Here is a 20,174-nt window from a genome sequence, read left to right on the forward strand (position 1 = left end):
AGCGTAGACAAGACTCTGCCCTCACGCCCCATCGTACACAGTTGATGCTGCGGGGCGCGGGCAGAGGGCGTGGCTGCCATGGCACTGCTGAGCTGCCTGGGCGATCTGCAGCGGGCCCTGGAGGCGGTGAGTGGCCCTGCGGGCAGGCAGGGTGGGACAGAGTGGGGGTGGGGCAGGGGGTGGAGTGGGTGGGGCAGGGGTGGGGCAGGGGCGGGGCCAGTTTTTGGTCTCTAAAAGGTTCGCCATCACTGAAATAGAGCATCTAACAACTTATTAATATGCTGATAATTTCAGTGGCTCCTCTGATTAGCAGCTGTAGTGGGGAGAACATAATGGATAAGTATAAGTACATAAAATTTATGGAGATATTTCTTTTAAGACATTGCCAGACACTAATGGAGATACCAGAAAGGAAAGTTCCTCCAAGGAGTTGCTTCTTTTTTTCCTTGATTGGATTTTCTAACGATCTGGTTCCTCTCTTGTGAAAAGGTTCATGATTGGATATCTGTGTTATATTTATCATGTAGTTGTTCCATTTTTTTTTTGCTTCTATGGAGCAATGATTTAAAAAATAGAGAAAAAATTATTGTGCACAACAAAGTCCCTCTACATAAGATAGAGATAACTCTCTAAATATGATGGACCTCAATCCAAATAGGGTCCACCAGAGACGTGAAAAACTTCCTACCTGGAACACAAAATCCAGGTAGGGAATGGAAGAGCTTGTGACCAGGCTTTGGAGCTGATAAGTTTTGTAGCCTTGATGTAACAAAATTAATAGGATCCTACTTCTGTTGCAATTTTTTCATCCCGTGCTATATTGTGCATGATACTTTATTTCAAGCCAATGCTCAATCAAGGGATTGTTTGGATGCCCGTGGATTTGCATTAAGAAGAGATAATTCTCTGAACCATAGAACCACATGGATCTAAAAAACACCTGATCTGTAATGTAAAGATGTATCAGTCCACTGTTGCTTGTTCTGACTGGCCACAGCTCTTCCCAAACTCAAGAAGAGATTTTACAGACTGTAATTTTCGCTTGAGTTCCCTTTAAATGCTGGAGTTTAAATATGGATCAGCCTTTATGCAGCACTGCACATGTGTCCCTCTCATGAAGATGTTCAATTTAAATTGAACTAAATTTTATTGTGATTTATCTGTTTAATTATTAACTTTTACCTCTTTCCTCTACCGACTCTGCAGGGCCTATATGAGCATGAAGGAACTTAAAGAGGTCCTTCAGCTGAACAGCACACACTTCCTCAATGTCTATTTTGCCAGCTCCGTGCAAGAAGAGCTAGCTGGTGCTGGCACCTGGCCTTGGGACAAGGATGCCCTCAGCCACCTGGGTAAGTATAGCTCTTGAGGCTTATCAGTTGGCTTTGGTACATATTACGTACCTGTTATAGTTAGAGAGCCAATTTCTTGTAGTAGTTAAGGTGTTGGCCTACAAATTAGAAGACCTTGAGTTCTATTATCATCTTAGGCATGAAAGCCAGTTGGGTGACCTTGGGCCAGTCACTTTCTCTCAGCCAAACTTACCTCACAGGTTTATTGTTTTAGGGAAAATAGGAGGTCCTTAAGGACTATTGGTATGTTCGCTACCTTGAGTTGGATAAAAATGAAAGGCTGGATAAAAATATTTTTTTAAAAAAATGATGCAACATTATCCTTCTTCATGGCATAAGCCCAGTTTAGGCTAGCACAGTGGTGTGCAGTCATTTCAGGCTGAGGATTGTATTGGGAATGAGGTTGTCAGAGTAGACAGGGTTAAGGCAAAAATTGTTTTTGATTTAATTTTAAATAAATGTGAGAACATTCTACAAGTATTTAATAAATGTTTCCTTTGTTATTTTAAAGTGAAACTGCTACTTAAATGTTGGGAAGGTACAATCAATAGTTTATCATGCTTCATAGTTATAGATAATGATCCTTAAAAAGTCAGTCTTTCCTTTTCTCCTACCACCTTCTAGTTTGCTTCTTCCATGTGTAGATAATATGGGCAGTCTTGAAGGGAAAACTCAAGATCAGCCTTATACATATTAATAAACATGGAGCACAGTTAGTCAGGAGTTCCATAGGATCTTTGTACTCATCTCTGACTATTTAAATGAGGTTTTCTTCTTCAAAATGAATATAATAAATATATATTCTACAGCTGTTTGGGATTGTCTTTAAGAGAATCTCTTCTGCACAAGATATTAATAATGGTAGTAGATACAAAGTTAGGACATCCACTTTCCTTTTACCTCCTTGGCTCAGGTGCCTTTTGACAACAAACTCTATCTCCATGACATTATCATGTACTGTACACATGAAAAAGGCATTTTCCAGAATTTTTGTTAAATTTAAAAGGAAATATTATAAAATATATATCTTAATTATTATGTCATTATAGAATAAAAATGCATCTTTTTTTCTACAAAGTACACTTGAGAAAAATAGCCATTTATCCATTTTTATTCAAAAGTTTGTATATGTAGTTTACTCCTCATGTAAGAATGGCTTTGGGAGCATCTGCACTATTTTGGTCAAATTTAAAATGTTAAAACATTATTTCATTTATGAACATGGATATAAACCAAAAGGAAATATATGCACCAAAGAGATATCAGAAACAATGTGATATATATACTAACTTCAATTTATAAAGTTAGTGATCCTTCTGGACATTATCTGTCAAATGTGATATATACTGAAATTTTTTTTAGCCCCTTTTGAGATGATTTTGTCATGTTAATTGGATAAAAAAGTAACATTAAAAAATCCAACCTGGATATTTTATTAAAGAGGAGGAGATCTATACTAAATTAACTATTCAATTTTTTACTTACTGGATTTATAGGGCTGCCCATTTCACACATATTAAAAACAATAAAAACATGTACAAAAATATAAAATCCATCGAAGCCAGTAAAAAGATCTGAGCTAAACTCCAAGATTCACATAGTCACGCAAGAGGCTCCATTCAACACTTGGGCCCCAGGCTCACACACAGAGTCCTATCTTCAGACCTTACAAAAGAACAACAGGGATGGCTCCCATCTGATCTTTGGAGGGATGGCATTCCAGATGGTGGGTGCTATGAAAGAAAAGGCTGTTCTTCTGGGCTCTTCCAGCTTGTCACTCTTTAGTTGATGGCACCCAAAGGATGCATGGGATGGGTTGAAACAACCAGAAAGAGACAGTCCTGCAGGCAGTGGCGTAGCGTGGGTTGTCAGCACCCGGGGCAAGGCAAGTAATTTGCGCCCCCCCCCCACAGTGGGCGGCGACCCGGCGGCTCGGATCGGATTCGCACAGTCAGCACTGCAGAGAGAGTGAGTGAGCCAGGCAGGGGCAGAGAGCTGCGAGTGCGAGCGCGCCCCCCCAGATGTTGTTCCCGGTGCGGCCGGGCCCCCCTGCACCCCCCACGCTACGCCTCTGCAGGTAACCCTTATATTCTTATAGAGGTTATAGTCACTTCTTGTGAGACGGGCAGCTATATAAGTTTGACAGATAGACAGAGAAACATGACTCTTGTTCCTTATTTGCCTACCAGTTTGTTCCGTAATCACAAGGGTACATTTGAATGCATTTTATATGACATATCTATGCAATAACTATGTAACTGAGCTGTTGGTTAATATAAGTGTGCAGAATCTGCCTGCGCAACTTTTATTTGCTGTCAGACAAAATCTTTTTGTATCTGAGAATTTATCTTTAGTGTAGGCAAAAAGGGAAAAAGAGCCAGAGTTGTAATAGAGTAATATATGGGTTATCGTTTTGGTTGCCCTAGAAGTACATAGACAAATTTAATATCTGAATATGGTATCTTCATGTATCTTCTTTGTGGAAGTCTGCCAATTGGAGCACAGTGAAATGTGCAAATTACATCATCCTATGCTATTTTTGGAATACTGATCTAAGTACCCAGCTGGCCTTTTGTTATAAATCTGTATGCCTACAGTAAATGGATTGATTTTATTATCTTTCCTGATGAGATTGACAATCTATATTTAGGGTCCTCAGTGTGAGCTCTGGTTCAGCATGATTATTAGTCATTGTGATTATAGTAGATAAAGAGAAACCATAATGGAGCAATTTCTTCCCTAACGTGTGCTTCCAGAATGAGAGGAATTTATCTAACAAAATTAAGAATGACATTTTAATTTTACCAAAGATCAAAAATTCTTACTACTTCACCAAACACTGTTTAGTTCCATTTTAATACAGAGAACTGGATTTGGGGATTCTTGTAATCCACTGGGCATTTTGTGCCCTGCAAGTTAAAAGTCCACTGCATCTTGGAGGATAGCACCAAGTTACTCGAAGCATTTCATTTGTTCCATGATTGTCCTTCTGAAGTCCATTTTAGCATGCTGGTTTCATAGCAAAAACAATGTTTAGTTTTAGAATAATTAATTGATAGCAAATGTTCTTTCCAGAAGTCAAAGAAAGGATTCAAGTATCTTCTTCAACCTATTAGAGTTCGAGAGTAAATAAATAACAAAATTGCCTTTTTATAGTAATATTGAGAGATGCATAGAAGCCAGCATCAAAGGGTGATAATTTGGCCTATCTAAATATTAAGACCACAGAAGTGACGTAATGATTCAAAATGTAATGCAGTCCCATTTAACCTATTTGTCTGCTGGAATTTCTCCTTTAAATAAGTTTCAGGATTGCATCAGAATTTCCAACAAGAATTTTCATATAACATACAAATCAAAAGTAGCAGATGGTGGTCAGTTGTGGAGTTCACTCGTTCTTTGCCAGAATAATTACAAAATATTAAATCAAAAGTACATTTAAGATTAACAAAACACCCCATCCAGGGCAGCAACTGGTTTGGTGCTATGTTTTTCAGCCAAATGTGATAAAATTAAGGCTTGTTTCATTTATGTGCAGCCTGGATAAAAGCCTGCATTCTCATCTGCCAGTATGTTTTCTGCTTCAGTCCAGCCCAAAATTCTACCAGAGTATATACCATTTATTTGCCATGTTAATAGAAAGACAATTCAAATGAAATTCACTTCCATTTTGTAACAGTTCAGCATATTCTTTGACGTCATTGAAATTTGGGTTTAATAATGTGTAAAAACAAAGAGGCCAAGAGTAGTTCTAGAATGATTCTTGATTTTTTTAGAAGAGATGAAATCTATTCTTAATGCTTTAATTGATTACAGTTTCTTGGCTAATACTACAATATCAGAAGTTCAGAGAGCCAATTGGATGGCAATTCATCAACAATATCAAGATCTAAAGTCAGCTTCCCATTCTGTCTTTTAGCAAATAATTTATGAAATTGATCTTCTCAACCAACCACGTATATTAGTCCTGAGGGCTTCTGGGAAGAGGTCTGGCAGTTACTTGCCAGAACAAGAACTTCTGCCAATTATACAGCAGACGTTTGAGCCAGAAGTAGAGACTGCCATTTTCTTTTTGATTTTTAAAAACTTACTATTCTATCTCAGATGCTGTGTATTAGCTTAATATTTTTGAACGACCTTAATAAAAGGCCTCTCTCTTTTTTGCATTTAAAAAATCTTCATCAAGCTAGTACTTTTCTTTCTTTCTCTCTTTTCAACTTGATTTGGAACTCATCATATTGGATCTTGTACATGGTAGAGCCATTCGATATTATCAAGCAGAGAACTGCCCTGTCTAGGTGTGATATGAAATCACATCTGAAGATGTATGATGTTGGGAGAATGGTCTTATCTCAAAAGAAGGAATTCTGGTTTCAGGATTGGCACAGGTGGTTGCTTCAGTGAAAAGTTTAGTGTTGATGGCACATAGGGCAGATGTTCCAGATAAAGTGATTAGATAATGTTATGTGCTCCTGGCTACTTTCCTTTGTGACCAGAGGCAAGTTCGCCTGACCAATAACCAGCCAAAACACAGTGAAGGCCTTTTGTTTCGTTTATTGCAATAAGCGGGGAGAGAAGCTCTCAAAGCTTGGTTCTCTCCGAAGTTTTAACCCAAAATATTCCCTTCTTTATACAGCCCTGTCCCGGCTGCTACATCCCTCCTCTTTCCCCATTGGCTGAGGTAGTATGAGGTTACACTCTTTCCGACCGCCCTCTACATATTTCCTGCTACATACTAAATCATACATCACATGTACATTAAAATTAAGAGATAATTTATGTAAGATGTGTCAGTTAATATTAATCAACTAATTGCATATGCTCAGTTGCCTGAGTTCTGCCCCCCTTTTTTATGACTTCTTAGAAAAATAGGTTATTTTCTGTTTTGCTAGTTATCTTCTCTTATAGATGTTTTTATAGCTTGTCTTCTTCCTTTCCCACTCTAAGACCCAACTAATTTTTGCCTACGTATTTATCTTACATCCTGACTTTATGTTATCCTTTCCTGATTCTCCACTCAGTAAATTTCCACTGCAGCAAATTCAATTTTAAATTTCTCTTTCAATATTAAATTTTTGAAGACCTTTCCTTTACTTCTATCAATAATACTAGCTAATAAGATGTAGTGAACATTTCAAGTATGAACAGTTCTGAGTACATAAGAGATGGTTTGGGATGATCTGTACCTGAACTGAAACATTTGTTACTGCCTCCTAGTGGGATATAGTATTTATATAGTATTTTTTTTAAAAAAATTGTACACTGCCCAGAATCGCTCTGTCAGTGAGATGGGAAGTTTCTAAATGTGATATGTAAATATATAAATAAATATTTTAGTCTGCATATGGAACTAAACAGGATTTCCACCTTTTTATTATGTTGTTATAAATCTTAATATATTGTACTGTTTCAATAAAGTGATATTTATATGATATGATTAGACATTATTAACAGCCTATTATTTAGACAGCTTAAAGTATTGAAAATAAAAAATGAAAGAAAAATTCTATCAATATTAATTACAATTTAGGATGTCATATTAAAAGCATAAAATTATTTGTCTTTTTCATTCAAAGTTAAATATAGCATTTAAAATGTTTAGTTATATTATAATGGCTTCAACCTTAAGCAAATTATTTGTTATTAAACTCTCTATTGTATTGTATGTCAAAATATATAATGTTGATAAAAAGTGGAAAAGATAGACAAGGCAAATTTAGCGAAAATTAAAATACCTAAAAAATTAATGAAGAAAGAAAATAATGGTAAAAAGAGCTGTTGGTTTCTGACTTCCCCCCTTTGCTAATTTGCAAAATTTGTGGACATCGTTAAAAGTCAGATGGTAAATGTATTATATTTACCATCCTGTGTGATGTGTTGTAATCAGAACTGTTGGTTCAATTGATAAATAGAAACAGAGTTACTCCAGACAAAAGTTATTTGAGAGGAATAATGGGGGGAGAACCAAGGATGAGGGATTTTCTTCACAGCAGCATGCGTACACTTGAGCAGCAGCAATAACAACAACAACAACAACAACAACAAGTTGGAAGGGACCTTGGAGGTCATCTAGTCCAACCCCCTGCTCAGGCAGGAAACCCTATACCATTTCAGACAAATAGCTGTCCAGTCTTTTCTTAAAAACTTCCAGTGATGGAGCATTCACCGCTTCTGGAGGCAGGTTGTTCCACTGGTTAATTGTTCTAACTGTCAGGAAGTTTCTCCTCAGTTCTAGGTTGCTTCTCTCCTTGATTAGTTTCCATCCGTTGCTTCTTGTCCTGCCTTCAGGCGCCTTGGAGAATAGCTTGACTCCCTCTTCTTTGTGGCAGCCCCTGAGATATTGGAACACTGCTATCATGTCCCCCCTCGTCCTTCTCTTCATTAAACTAGACATACCCAGTTCCAGCAGCCTTTCCTTATATGTTTTAGCCTCCAATCCCCTAATCATCTTTGTTGAGGGGAGGGAGTGGAAAGAGAGGAGAGGAAGCTCTGGAAAGATTTTTGGGGGGGAGATGCTGGTGCAGTGGAGTGATATCCTGGGCAGGGAGCTGTTCCTTATTGTTGTAACCATCATAGTAAGGAACAAAAAACAGGCCAGTATGGCAGCTCCAATGGTTGTGGGGAGGCAGGGAGAGAAGGCACTGGGAAGATAGGTGACAGGTCAGCCAGTGCATTATGCTACATCAGGACATCACTGATGGTGGCTGAAGAAAAGGATGTGATTGGAGGGAAGTCTGGGAAGTTCAAATAATGGAGATGAGGAGAGACTATACCCAGTCTTGTCTTATTTGCCCTTCAGAACGACTCCAAGATCCCTTCAGATTTTGGTTCAAAATGTGCTGCATTTTATTTTGGCCAACCTAAAACAGTTTAGCGGAACTTTCCAAATGCAATGTTTGTCTCAGGCTTGAAACAGAAATATTTTCTGTTTTGTCCACACTTCTTTTTTACTTAGTATGCAAACTATTTTACATAGATTTAGCAGACCTGCTAAATTGCTAGGAAGAGCCACATAATCAATGCTTGAGATTCTATTTGTAAATTCATCCAGATTATTATTTGGTACAGTATCATTTGTAAATTTAAATAAACAAAGATTTAGATTGAACAGAGACCTGTATAATTGCTCATTAGGCCTTTAGAGTATTTAAAGAATAAGAGAACTGCTATTAAATTTTCAGAAAGGTAGAGATAAACTGCTTCACAGTCACTGGGAGTCAGGTGGCATATAAATTAAATACATTATTATAATCTGTTCACAACAGTGAGAAATCACAGCTGCCAATTTAGGTGGTATTCACCTTCATATGTATCAAGTTCTTTCCAAGAAACTAGGATGTTGTGATGTATCATTGTAATATATGTGTGGGTTCACACAGTGTAGCTTTGCAATTGACAGAAGGAAATTTTGTTAATGCACAAATTTTCTAAGGTCCAGGATTTTTTGGTATGGCACCAAATGTGTGGATAACCACTGGCATCACCACAGTGATTTATGTCATAATCTTTCAATTTCAATTTTCAGATCTTTATACTTTGTGATCTTCTTCATTTTTTATCTTCTATTCTACTATTGTCTGGTACTGCTACATCAATTACCTATACTTCCATCCTTTCTATAGCTGGTGTATTATGAGCCAAGACTTTATTAATGTGTATTCGGAAATCCCACAATATTTAACCTGCTCATTTTCTACTATTTTTCCCACTCTATATTCCCACCAGTTTTTCATTACTGGTACATGATCACTTTTAACAATGTTCTAGTGAATCATTTTGGTGACTATATTATATTATTGTTTATCATCTGTTTGTGCAATCTTCTTGCCCAAGCTGAGTATAATAATAAATGAATATTATGGTTGGTTTCTGAGTCAGCCAGATGTTTAGACTGGATTTGTCTTTTTTATCCCACCTATTGTATCCTTCACAAGGACTCAGAATAGGCAGATTTTGTTGTTTGATGGTATTAAAAGTATCACTGTTCCAAATAAAGCTGCCTTTTGCAATTGACATTTTGTCAATGCCAATGATATTCAAATGGGACTACAGTTGTTTTAGGATTGTACCCAAGGTGCCTATTACTATTGGCATTATATTGCTTTATTATTATTATTCTAAAATATCATATGCTACTATGAAATATGCCTTTAATTGCATCTTTCAAGCACTATGTCAAATACTAATAATATTGTCTTAGATTACACATTACAAGCCATAGCATGTGTTTGAACTGATTGTACTATACACAGGGCTTTTTTTCTGCCGGAACGCGGCGGAACGGCGTTCCGGCACCTTTTTCCGGGCCGGCCGCACCGGAAATAGCCCCTCCCAAACCGGAAGTAGCCCCTCCCACATTTTACTTGCATCTTTTTTCTAAAGGGGCGGTCCTAGGATTTGATGGGGGCGTGGCCAGGTTTGAGTTCCGCCACCTTTTCGCTGAGAAAAAAAGCCCTGACTATACATCTTGATTAGTCTGGTGTTTCTACATTTTACAACCATAATTATTTCAATATACATATTAATGAAGATGCAGAGCACCCTCAACTTTCCTCTTCTATTTCTTTGAGTTGCATTCAAAGGATGGGAAGTAAATCTGTTCAGGTGTGAAAATATACAAGCCAGATCTGCTGGTAAACTAAGATGTTAAAATTAGATCAGAATTTGAAAATCAAAAGATTTTTAGATTTGCTTTTGAACCCAGCAATATCTCAGGTGACAACTATTTTGGATATTTCTCTTGATAATATGATATAGGTCATGGGTGTCAAACTCGCCACGTCACGTGACGTGTCGCAAGGTATCGTGACTCTTTTTGCATTGCTGGCAATAGGGTGGGCTCAGCTTTGGTATGATGAAACTGGCCTGCGGGTCGGCAGTTTGACACCCCGATACAGGTGCTTTTCTGTGACCTTTTCACTACACATGTATCAACATTATGACCTAAAGGAGAAATTTTGAAAGCTGTCAAGCTTTTTTCATGATACTAATGATATTCAATTAATTTTGAACCAAGTTGATATAGATTTGTCAATTATGTATCTGAGCCTGCAGATTTTGCTCCATAAAATAGGCTGCCCCATAAATATGATAGTTAGATGATAACTTATAGATAGATAGACAGACAGACAGACAGACAGACAGACAGAAGATGCCCTGCTGAAATTGACCAAGGAGCTATTACTTCCAGCCCCATCTATAAATAGGCTCACCAAATGTTTTCAAGAAGACCACAAGAAAGTCTGAAAGGCAATAACTCTCTCCTATTTTTGCCTTGACAGACTTCTGCATTCAGAGACTTTTCTTTTCATTCATAACTAATGCTCTCATCTTCATTAATTTGTATAATTATACTTTCCCCCTTGGGTGACCAGTATGTAACTTTCCACATATTGTGGGACTCCCAGTACCTTATTCTAATGGACATGTTAACTGGAATTGCTGGAGTTTTGTGAACCAGTAATTCACAAATAATAGTGCATTATGATAGAAGTCATTAAGCATACTATTTTTAAAAAAATTTACTAGGACTTTCGTTCTACATTCATTTATTCAGTACATAATTTTATTGATCTCTCTCATCTTATCCCAGAACAAATCTTCGATATTAGCAATATTGTATGGAACCTGGTTATCTTGGAGAGGTCTAATTGCCTGTAAAATATATGTCTGGTTCTCACCTTCTTACCCAAGAAAATAATAAAAACATTGGCTATTCCTGACCCAAGAACTCCAATTGTACCTTCGAGCCACACATCATGCTTTATTGTTCCAGCTTAGGCCCATATTCCACATGGAGCTTTTAACTTCTACACTATCCATTGATCAGTGTGTGCGGTCTTGCAGAAAATGTAAGCAACTTCAGTTTCTCCTAACATATGCTTCACAACTGCCCATTCCCATTAGTATAATGCTTCCTTGTCTGACAACTCCGCTTAAGAAAGTTGAGATTTTAGTGTCACAGTGTCAGGTCTTGTTGTGATAATCAGCATTGACCTTTAAGCTTTCTTGGTCAGTTCCAAGTTGTCAGAAGAATCAATGTCTTCTATGGTGCTTGAATACTTCAAGCCTGCTGAGCATTTTATGAAGGACTAAGTTCCTGTGTGGTAAATTTTCTGTTCCTAAGCAGATGCCAAAACACTGGCCTTTGGAAAAGGAGGATTAATACCTTACTCAAGTTGTGATCTCTTTTGTGAACTCATTTCACAGTACTTCCCTTTCATATTTGATGTTAAAGTCCTGGCCTTTGTAAGGCAACTTGCTAAGGGCTTAAAAGATTTGTGAAAGCTGATTCATATCAAGCCCACATGTAAAGAGCAACAATGCATGGAGAGGCCACAAAAGATACAAGAGAGGGAAGGGAATGATTTGTGTTCAACCACCAAAGGCCTTGGTGGGCTTTCATCAGCTAACCAAAACTTTCATAAGAAAGGAGAGCATTCTCAAATGAACTTTTCTTTATTTGCCCATTTTGAAAGCAAGCTAAGGACCATAAAGAAAAAGTGAATGAAGTCCAACATTGTCATGATAAATTTTACAGGGCCTCACTCTCTTGTATTTTTTCATTTGGACTTAAAGATGGAAATAGTCAGTTTTAAGATAAATTGTGACCTCAGCAAACACACTCACTGTTCTTTCTCCTGTATTTGGAGATTCTAAGCTCATATTTAATATGTTACCTTATTAGAAACTCGCTTTTCTTTTTTTAAAAATATATTTTATTGATTTTTTTTAATATAAACATCTTAATATTTGGTAAACAGCGTGTTTTTTGGGTTTATATTTACAAAGTAATCACTAACAGTTAATTTCTATATTCCAAAATCCACATAATAACTTTGCTTGATTTTCTCTTCTTGCAATAATATTCTCTTTGCAACCTAAATTAATACAATTCTTATTAATTTGATAGGTAACAATTAACTATAAAGATTTTTCTAAAATTTCTACCAATAATCTCATCAATATCATGTTTCTTTTCTATCTGGTCATCTTGGTTGTCTCATCACAAATCCTGTTTACAATTCTTATTTAAATTTCCCTACAATGTTCAAAACATTTCTACTGGTTAAAATTTTCCCAGAATTAATAACCTTAAAGTATTTAAATCTATTTTCATATCTTAAAAAATAAGTAAGAAGAAGACATAAAAGAAAGACATAGAAAAAGAAAAGACATGAGAGAGAAAAAGAAAAAGAGAAAAAAGAAGAAGAAAAGAAAATAATATACCGGTACTACTTAAAATACGTATCCCTCTTGAACTAGTATATACTTATTTCCAAATTCTTTCTGTTCTTTTTATCCATAATTAAACCTATGTTTAATCTTTAAATGTTCCATTTAATAAATCCAATCATCTAATCTTTTAACTCTATTCAAAACATTTTTTCCCATATTTAGTTATCCATTGGAATTTTCTTAAAATCAATTACATTGAAATATCTAAAACATTTCCTTTATGTTAATCATCCCACACATTTTTATAGTTCTCATATCGAAAAACAAAAGAAAAAAAGATACTATCTCACCTAGAGAGTTCATCCCTCTTAAACTAAAATCTTTCAATTTCTTCAGCCATATTCACACAAGTGTTTAATTTTTAAATATTCCCTCTGATACACCCCATCATCTAATTCCTCAATTCTCACTTTAGCCCTCTTCTTTTGCCAACCATCTCTTCCAGTCAATATATTCCATTGCATCAAAGAATCTTTCCATAATCTTGTAAATGTTGTTGTGGATATAGTAGGCAAATCAAACATCATGTCTTTGTAAAAAGATTTTGCCCCTTCATATTCATTGAAGATTTCTCTCATCATCCCTTGTCTCCCCATTTCTTGTGGTACTCCAACGGCTCAGCAGTGCATTTTGTCAAATCTTTTTCCTTATCCTCAAATTTACTTTGTGATCTTAGAGTTATTTTTTCAATGTTCAATGTTTCTTGTAAGTCCTTCTCTACTTGAGTCTCCACTAGCTTATATTCAGTTGTCTGATTTACATGATCTCTCTCTCTTTTTGTTTTCTGATCATTTAATTGTTGTGATGTTAAATTGAGAATGCATTCATTTAAATTTTCAAATTCATTTTTAATTTCCTCATGGTTTGAAATTAATATAATTTTCAAAACAAACAGAACAAACATTTCCTCCTGGTAAGTATTTATTTTTTCTTGGTATGTTCTTTCTGCAGATCTCTGATGCTCCATAATGACCAAAAGTCCTTTCTCTGCCAATCACTTTAAAGTCTCAATTTAAAAAATATTTATAATCCAGGAAGGCCAATTTTTTCTAAGTTTTGTAGTTCTCATTTTGTAGATAGTCCACAATGTTTTCATTTCTTTTGTAACAGCTGCTCTTTGTTTAATCAACACCCTGAAGGTCATGACAACAGACTTTTCTTTCTGGGCTGTATATTTAGGGCAGTATTTTCATCCACCACTAGATATCAGTCCATCTTTCAATTTCCTCCCCCCTAAACTTAATTCGCCACTTTCGTTTAGAGGAGGGTGGAACAAAGACACCCCCTCCCTTTTGGAGGATTTTTAATTCTGGGTTTTTTTTTCCAGGAAATCAGTCAGGTAGGAGAGAGAAAATGAATATTATTACCCAGTTCAGTCACGCTGTTTACAATCACGCTTAGTTTAGTACTTTTTGGCTTCGGCTGCATGTAGTTTGGGCTAGAGTCACGAATGACGCTATCCTTTCTTCTGTTGGTTTTTGGAGAGCTTTCCCCAGACATCCAGATCGACTACCATCTCTCCCTCCTTCCTTGTCACCTCTCCGGGGTGGTTTTGGGCCCATTTAGGGTCCCCAAACAGAGAGAAATCAGCGGTAGGGATCATCTCAATCCCTTGGCTGGTGCACTAGCTGCGCAGAACCGGAAGTCAGAAACTCGCTTTTCTAAGAGACAGAGAAAGGGAGAGAAATAATAGTAAAAAAAAAATCAATCAACCAACCAAAAACCACCAATTTTATAAAACAGTCAGTTAAGATTTAAAGTGTACTTCTCATTATTATTATTTCATTCAAATGTTGTCTTTCTCTTTCCTATCACAGAGGTTTCTTTAATACTGTACAGACTTGTTTTGTGAATCCACTGGAAAGTTATTCAGGTTATGGTCTTAGTTTGCCTTGTTAATATCTTTGTCTTTCTCCTTTTGTTTTTCAAAGCCTTAACCAGCTTCTTTTATGTATCCTCTAGAAATGTTTGTATTCTTGTCATTCTCTTGGCTTTGTTTTGTAATCCACACTTTTTCCTGCCATTTATATTTTTAGCTTAAATGTCTGTTTTGTAATCCATACATTTTTAATCCAATATTTCTGATTCCACTACTTCTGCATAAAGCAAGAGTTATTTTATATCTATAATTCCTTCCTGTAATTAATATCTTATTCACATAGTTTTATCTATAAAATCTACCAGCCATTAGTGATATTGTAGCTAATAATTTCTTGTCCCACTCTTCAAAGATCTTTGTTTCTAATTTTGTAGTATTTTGTGTCAGTTTGTAAATAGCAGTCCTAAAGGCAAGGTTTTTTTTCTTTTTTGCTTGGACTTTAGTGTCTAATTTAAATCGTAATATTTCTTATCTCTTTATGACTTGCAATAGTCAAAACAATTCTGGTTCTCGCAAAAATGAATTTATTTTGTATAGTTAATTCAAAAATCTTATAGTACAAATTTCAAATTCAGATTTGTTTGCATACTTAATTTGTTTATATCTTTTTAGTTCTAAATCTTGTTTAGCCTTTTGCCATTTATTTCAAATTCTTTAAGTTCTTAGTGTAAATTTATAATTATTTTTTATTTTGTTCAGGAATAAAGATACATTCACCAGGTGACTTTTCAGAGTTGCCATTCCAAAGACCTCTAAACTAAGTCTTAAGACATTTAAAAAGCAATTTCCAAAAGTGATTAGAAGTAAGGTTAGGAAATCTAAAAGGCATCACTGCAGTTGTGAGTTTGATTATTAATTCTTTTGTCTCTTAGATTATTGAGATTGCTATCTTATAGTTTACTTGTAAGGAATAGCCATTTGGGGTACATGTGAGTCCTCTCCTTGTTTGGAGAGGCTCTGAAGAAGGTCTAGAGAGGATCTAAAAAACTGATTGTTGCTGCAATTGTCATCTCTGCTCTCCATAGAGATATGTTTAGCTCGCCAGGTGCTCACTTTGGATGGCCTTTACTTCAAACAGCTTTCCAACTTGTTTATCTGCTTAGAATGCTAATACTTGGACACGTGGGCTATAAAGAGCCCTTTCCCAGAAGTAGGGCTTATTTTCCATGGTGTTTGTGCACAGGAATATATTCATTTATCTCAGAATTTGAGATTGCTTGCCCATATTCTTCTCTGTGAATTACATTTAGTTCACTTCCAATTTCAGGTGGAGTAGTTCTAAATCCAGCTTACTATGGGATGCCAGGCCATATAAATACTATGATCCATGAAATAGGACACGTCTTGGGACTCTATCATGTCTTTAAGGGTGTGGATGAAAAAGACTCCTGTGATGATCCATGCAGGGAGACTACACCATCCATGGATACTGGAGATCTCTGTGCTGACACTGCACCTACATTCAAAAGCAAAGTCTGTCGGGATCCAGATCCTATCAATGACACCTGTGGCCATACTTCTTTCTCTGGAACTCCCTTCAGCAATTATATGAGCTATACAGGTAAGGGAAGAAAGCACTATTCCTTCATCAGGTTCAAAGATGGGTATCAACTGGCATGTACAATCCAGAGATACTGTGAGCCATGAAACATGACAGCTAGAATTTGAGTGGCAAAATCCTAGCTGCCCTGATTTCACTAAGAAATATTGGGAATAGGTTTGATCTAATGGTTAAGGCACCATGCGAGAAACTGGGAGACTGTGAGTGTTAGTCCACCTTATGTATCAAAGCTGGTTAGGTAACTTTGGGCCAATCACTTTCTCTCAGACCAACTTACCTCATATGATTGTTGTGCAGAAAATAGGAGGTGGAAAGACTGTTAGGTATGTCCACAATTTTGACTTATTTTAAAAATAGTAAAATAAAATAAGTACGAGCTCTTATGTTTAAAATTTGAGTATTTTCAGATTTAGTTCTAATGAATGAAACTGGTTGGAAAATAAAGTGGCAACTTCTAGCACCTCACACCCTCTTCTGCATTTACTGTGCAGAAAAACAATGAAAAACAAGAGACTATATTTTATTGAATCCAATGTCAGTATTCTATATTTCAATTGTTTTCTTTTTTTGCTTGGGCATTCAATTATATTTCATTAGAGATAATTACCCTCTCTTCCGTTTCCTTCAGTTTGGGGGCATTTTGGCAAGGCTTTTCAGACTGGGGTCAATTGACAGTGTTTGAGTACTGTATTTCTTCTGTTCAGAACCTTGGAGATCGGTCATTCATTATTTCTGAAAATGTATACATTATTTATGCTTTAAGTTTTCTTCCTCCCTAGGCCTCACAGTTGTCTATAGTGTTCAGTAACAAGGAAGACACTATTGATCGCTTGCCAGAGGATATGTGATTAAATACTACAGATGGAGTGCCATCTTTTGGCAAATGGAAGGAATAACATTGAGCAGGCAGAATTTTAGAGGCATCTATGTTAGGGAGAATGTAAATACTCTAAAAAAATGTGCAGGAGAATTTTTGGGATGATGAAAATATATGAAAAAGCAAAGAAAGAGAAAGATGGATATTCAAATGGATGAAAGAGATAAAAAATGTTTCAAGGCCAAGAGGCAATGGATATAATCACAATAACATGCACTTTGGTTTAGTTTTAGAAAAGGGTTTGAAATTGCAATAAATATGATAGTACTGGGCAAGATTCTTAAAGGACATTATAGGATCTAATTTTACTCCAGGTTTTCAAAGTAGGATGTCTGTTCTGGCCATGAAAGGGATTTACTTAGATTTCTTGCCCTAACTCCTCATCTGAATCCAGTATTCATTTTCAAATTGTTTAGTAAGCTGCCTTTCTTACTCCCACAGATGACAATTGCACAGACAGTTTTACTCCAAACCAAGTGGCACGAATGCATTGCTATCTGGATCTGGTATACCAGCAGTGGACTCAGAGCAGAAAACCCACTCCTGTTCCTTTGCCGCCGATGGTGGCTGGTCAGAGCCAGGATACGCTCACCATACACTGGCTACCTCCCATTAGTGGAATGCTTTATGAAAGGTAAGTGAGTAGTGATAGGTGAAGGAAAGGTAGGAATCTTAGAAAACCACACAAAACACATACATACAAATACACACACACACACACACACACACACACACACAGAGAGAGAGAGAGAGAGAGAGAGAGAGAGAGAGAGAGAGAGAGAGAGATGAGTCTGGCAACACTTTCTTCTTGTTATCCTTGGTTTACACACAGTAGTGCTTTCTATTCCTTTTTTGGCTGCAGCAGTTACAGTCCACAGGCCCAACCTCAGATTTCAGCCTTTAAGTTCTGTTCTGTCTTCACTCTGCTTTCTACTTGAAGGAGAAAAATACCGTAAGACATTGGTTCTCTTGCTATTGCTATTGAGGATGCTTCAGAAAAACATCCCTCTTAGAATATAATTTCTAGATATGAGTTCAGTTATAAATTTCAGTACTTATGCCTCGCTATCTTGTTTAAAGTTAAACTGCCAATCATCTCTTTTTACACAATTTATAACTTTAAGGATGCCTACTATTATCCTAGGGGTTTTGGATTGCAATTAAACTTGATGTGAGGTAAGTTGAATTCCAAAACAACTGGAGGGTCCGTCCTTGACTTAGATTCAAGAAGTCCAAATTGGTTTTCTTTCTCTCAATAGATTCAAGAATTTTAACTGATAGTCCTAATTGTTATGACAAATGTAATAATCTATTAATCTGATGTGGCATGCAACCACATCAGGATAACAATTGTGGAGGAAGGGTATTTTTCTTGGAACATCATAAAATGTGTGTGTATGTGGGAGGGAGTCTTTACTACTCCAGATGCCAATAATTCTCCCTTGCCGCAGCAATGACCAGGATTACATTTTTTTTTTAAAAAAAAGCCTTTATTGCCCAGTGCACAGTTAATCAAACCACTGGTTTGAAACCCAGTACAATGAATTATATAGTGAAGGATTAATAATCTGTACTCTGTGATAGTCCACATTCCAGAAATTTCTCCAATGTCTTTACATTCACTTTCGAACTGTTGAACTGCTGAAGTATGAGTTAGTGGTGAATTTCCTGCCATATTCTCTTTCCTTTAGTTATCTATCCAACTATTTTTCCTCCTCCATTTCTCATGGCCTCTACAACATGGATTGTGATGATAGGAAAAAGGAAAATTTAAACAGGAATTGAGGTGCTTCAACTGTTCTTCCAGGGAAAGTCTCTTCTCTACCAACTAGAAGGGTGAGCTAAAGGTGGTCCCCTACTTCAAGATGTTGAGAAATCCTGTTGGTACATCATTAGGATTAACAACTGCATTTTATTATGTGTGAGAGCAAGTGAATAGTCCCTTGTGCACTGTCTCAGAACATCTGACTTAAGATGAAGCTGAAAATCTAAAATAGTGGTACTTACATGGTCCATGGAAATCCAGATGTTGCTACTGTCACCACTGAGCCCCTTTAAGCCAGTTTCTAATCCTTCTAGTAATATATTCCAAAAGCCTCCTTATGTTTTACTATTATTGAGCTTTATGCTTTATTATTATTTGCATCACAGCATTTCTCTTCTGGTGCTGGGATGACAATAGTAGAATTGTTCACTTTCTTTTTTTAATAAATCAAAGATGAGTTATATTTAACTCTGCTTAAACTTAAAAGCAAGCTACTTCAAATCACAGTTTATCTTTGGATGTAATAGTAAATTGGAAATTTACTCAGATTGAAAATGTTTCCCTTAAAATTAAGAGAGAGGCAATGTTTAGTATTAGAGGTGGTATTAGTCCTGTGCCATTGTTTTTCAGAAGTTACAGAATATATACAGCAATCTGTGCTGGGGAAAAAAATACACCTTGAGACCATTTTTTTCCAGCCTCGGTGTTTATGTATGTTTAATTCCTAGAATGCTTAGCTAACTTGACCTAAAGCGATGAGAATTGCACTTGAAGATATTTGGAGGGGGCCAGGTTAAGAATCTTGGAGCAGGCAAGATTCTTGACCCAGCAATACCCCAGCAGACTGATTTTGTCAACATTGTTTTGACCGTGATTTGCAATGTTCCTTCTGTTGTCCCCTTTCACCACTGTGCGCACGTAGTTCTTTCAATGGGAAGCTGTTTACATGAACATGTGTACCTTGGGAAAGCTGCATTGGCCTTCTACTGAGGAATTTAAGGAGGCAAAGAAGGTGATGAAGATGATTTGGCAATTTCTCTCTGCTGTTTGCCAGTTGGCAAAATCTTTTCTGGGCTTTATATATGAAGGGAGTTAGAGGAACAGACACTTATTTATACAGCTGTTATTCCAAACATGAACGGATTTTGATCTTTCTGCAATAATAGACAGGAGACATAGAGCTATGCTGGAGATGTATATGTAACTGCAGGTATGCAGTTTATATATGTATATATATGTGTATATGTATATGTATATGTATATGTATATGTATATGTATATGTATGTATGCATACATACATAAATTCAGCAATAAAAACAAAAATACGACTCTTGGGAATATTCATTATAAAACAAAGCGACCACCAAGAGAAATCTATAAAACATATAGAGTTTAATCTACCAAGCTTTCGTCAAGTGCACTTGACATCATCAGGGTTAAAAAGGCAAATGCTGGGAAGGTTTATATACAGTCGTTCAATGCCTGCTTCCGGCTCCTGGAA

At 36.4% G+C, this 20,174-nt stretch overlaps 1 protein-coding gene across 1 annotated transcript in view; it reads left to right on the plus strand.

Annotated features, from left to right (window-relative positions):
* The window catches only part of PAPPA2 (pappalysin 2), a 162,657-nt gene that overhangs the window by 45,704 nt on the left and 96,779 nt on the right, over positions 1-20,174 (plus strand). The window contains exons 3-5 of the mRNA XM_015818519.1: positions 1,207-1,352; positions 15,737-16,030; positions 17,349-17,541. Of these exons, the coding sequence (XP_015674005.1) occupies positions 1,207-1,352; positions 15,737-16,030; positions 17,349-17,541 (633 nt within the window). The remainder of the gene's footprint in view (positions 1-1,206; positions 1,353-15,736; positions 16,031-17,348; positions 17,542-20,174) is intronic.

The sequence above is a fragment of the Protobothrops mucrosquamatus genome, unplaced genomic scaffold, assembly GCF_001527695.2.
Source record: "Protobothrops mucrosquamatus isolate PMUCROS unplaced genomic scaffold, P.Mucros_1.0 scaffold757, whole genome shotgun sequence".
Lineage (NCBI taxonomy): Eukaryota > Metazoa > Chordata > Lepidosauria > Squamata > Viperidae > Protobothrops > Protobothrops mucrosquamatus.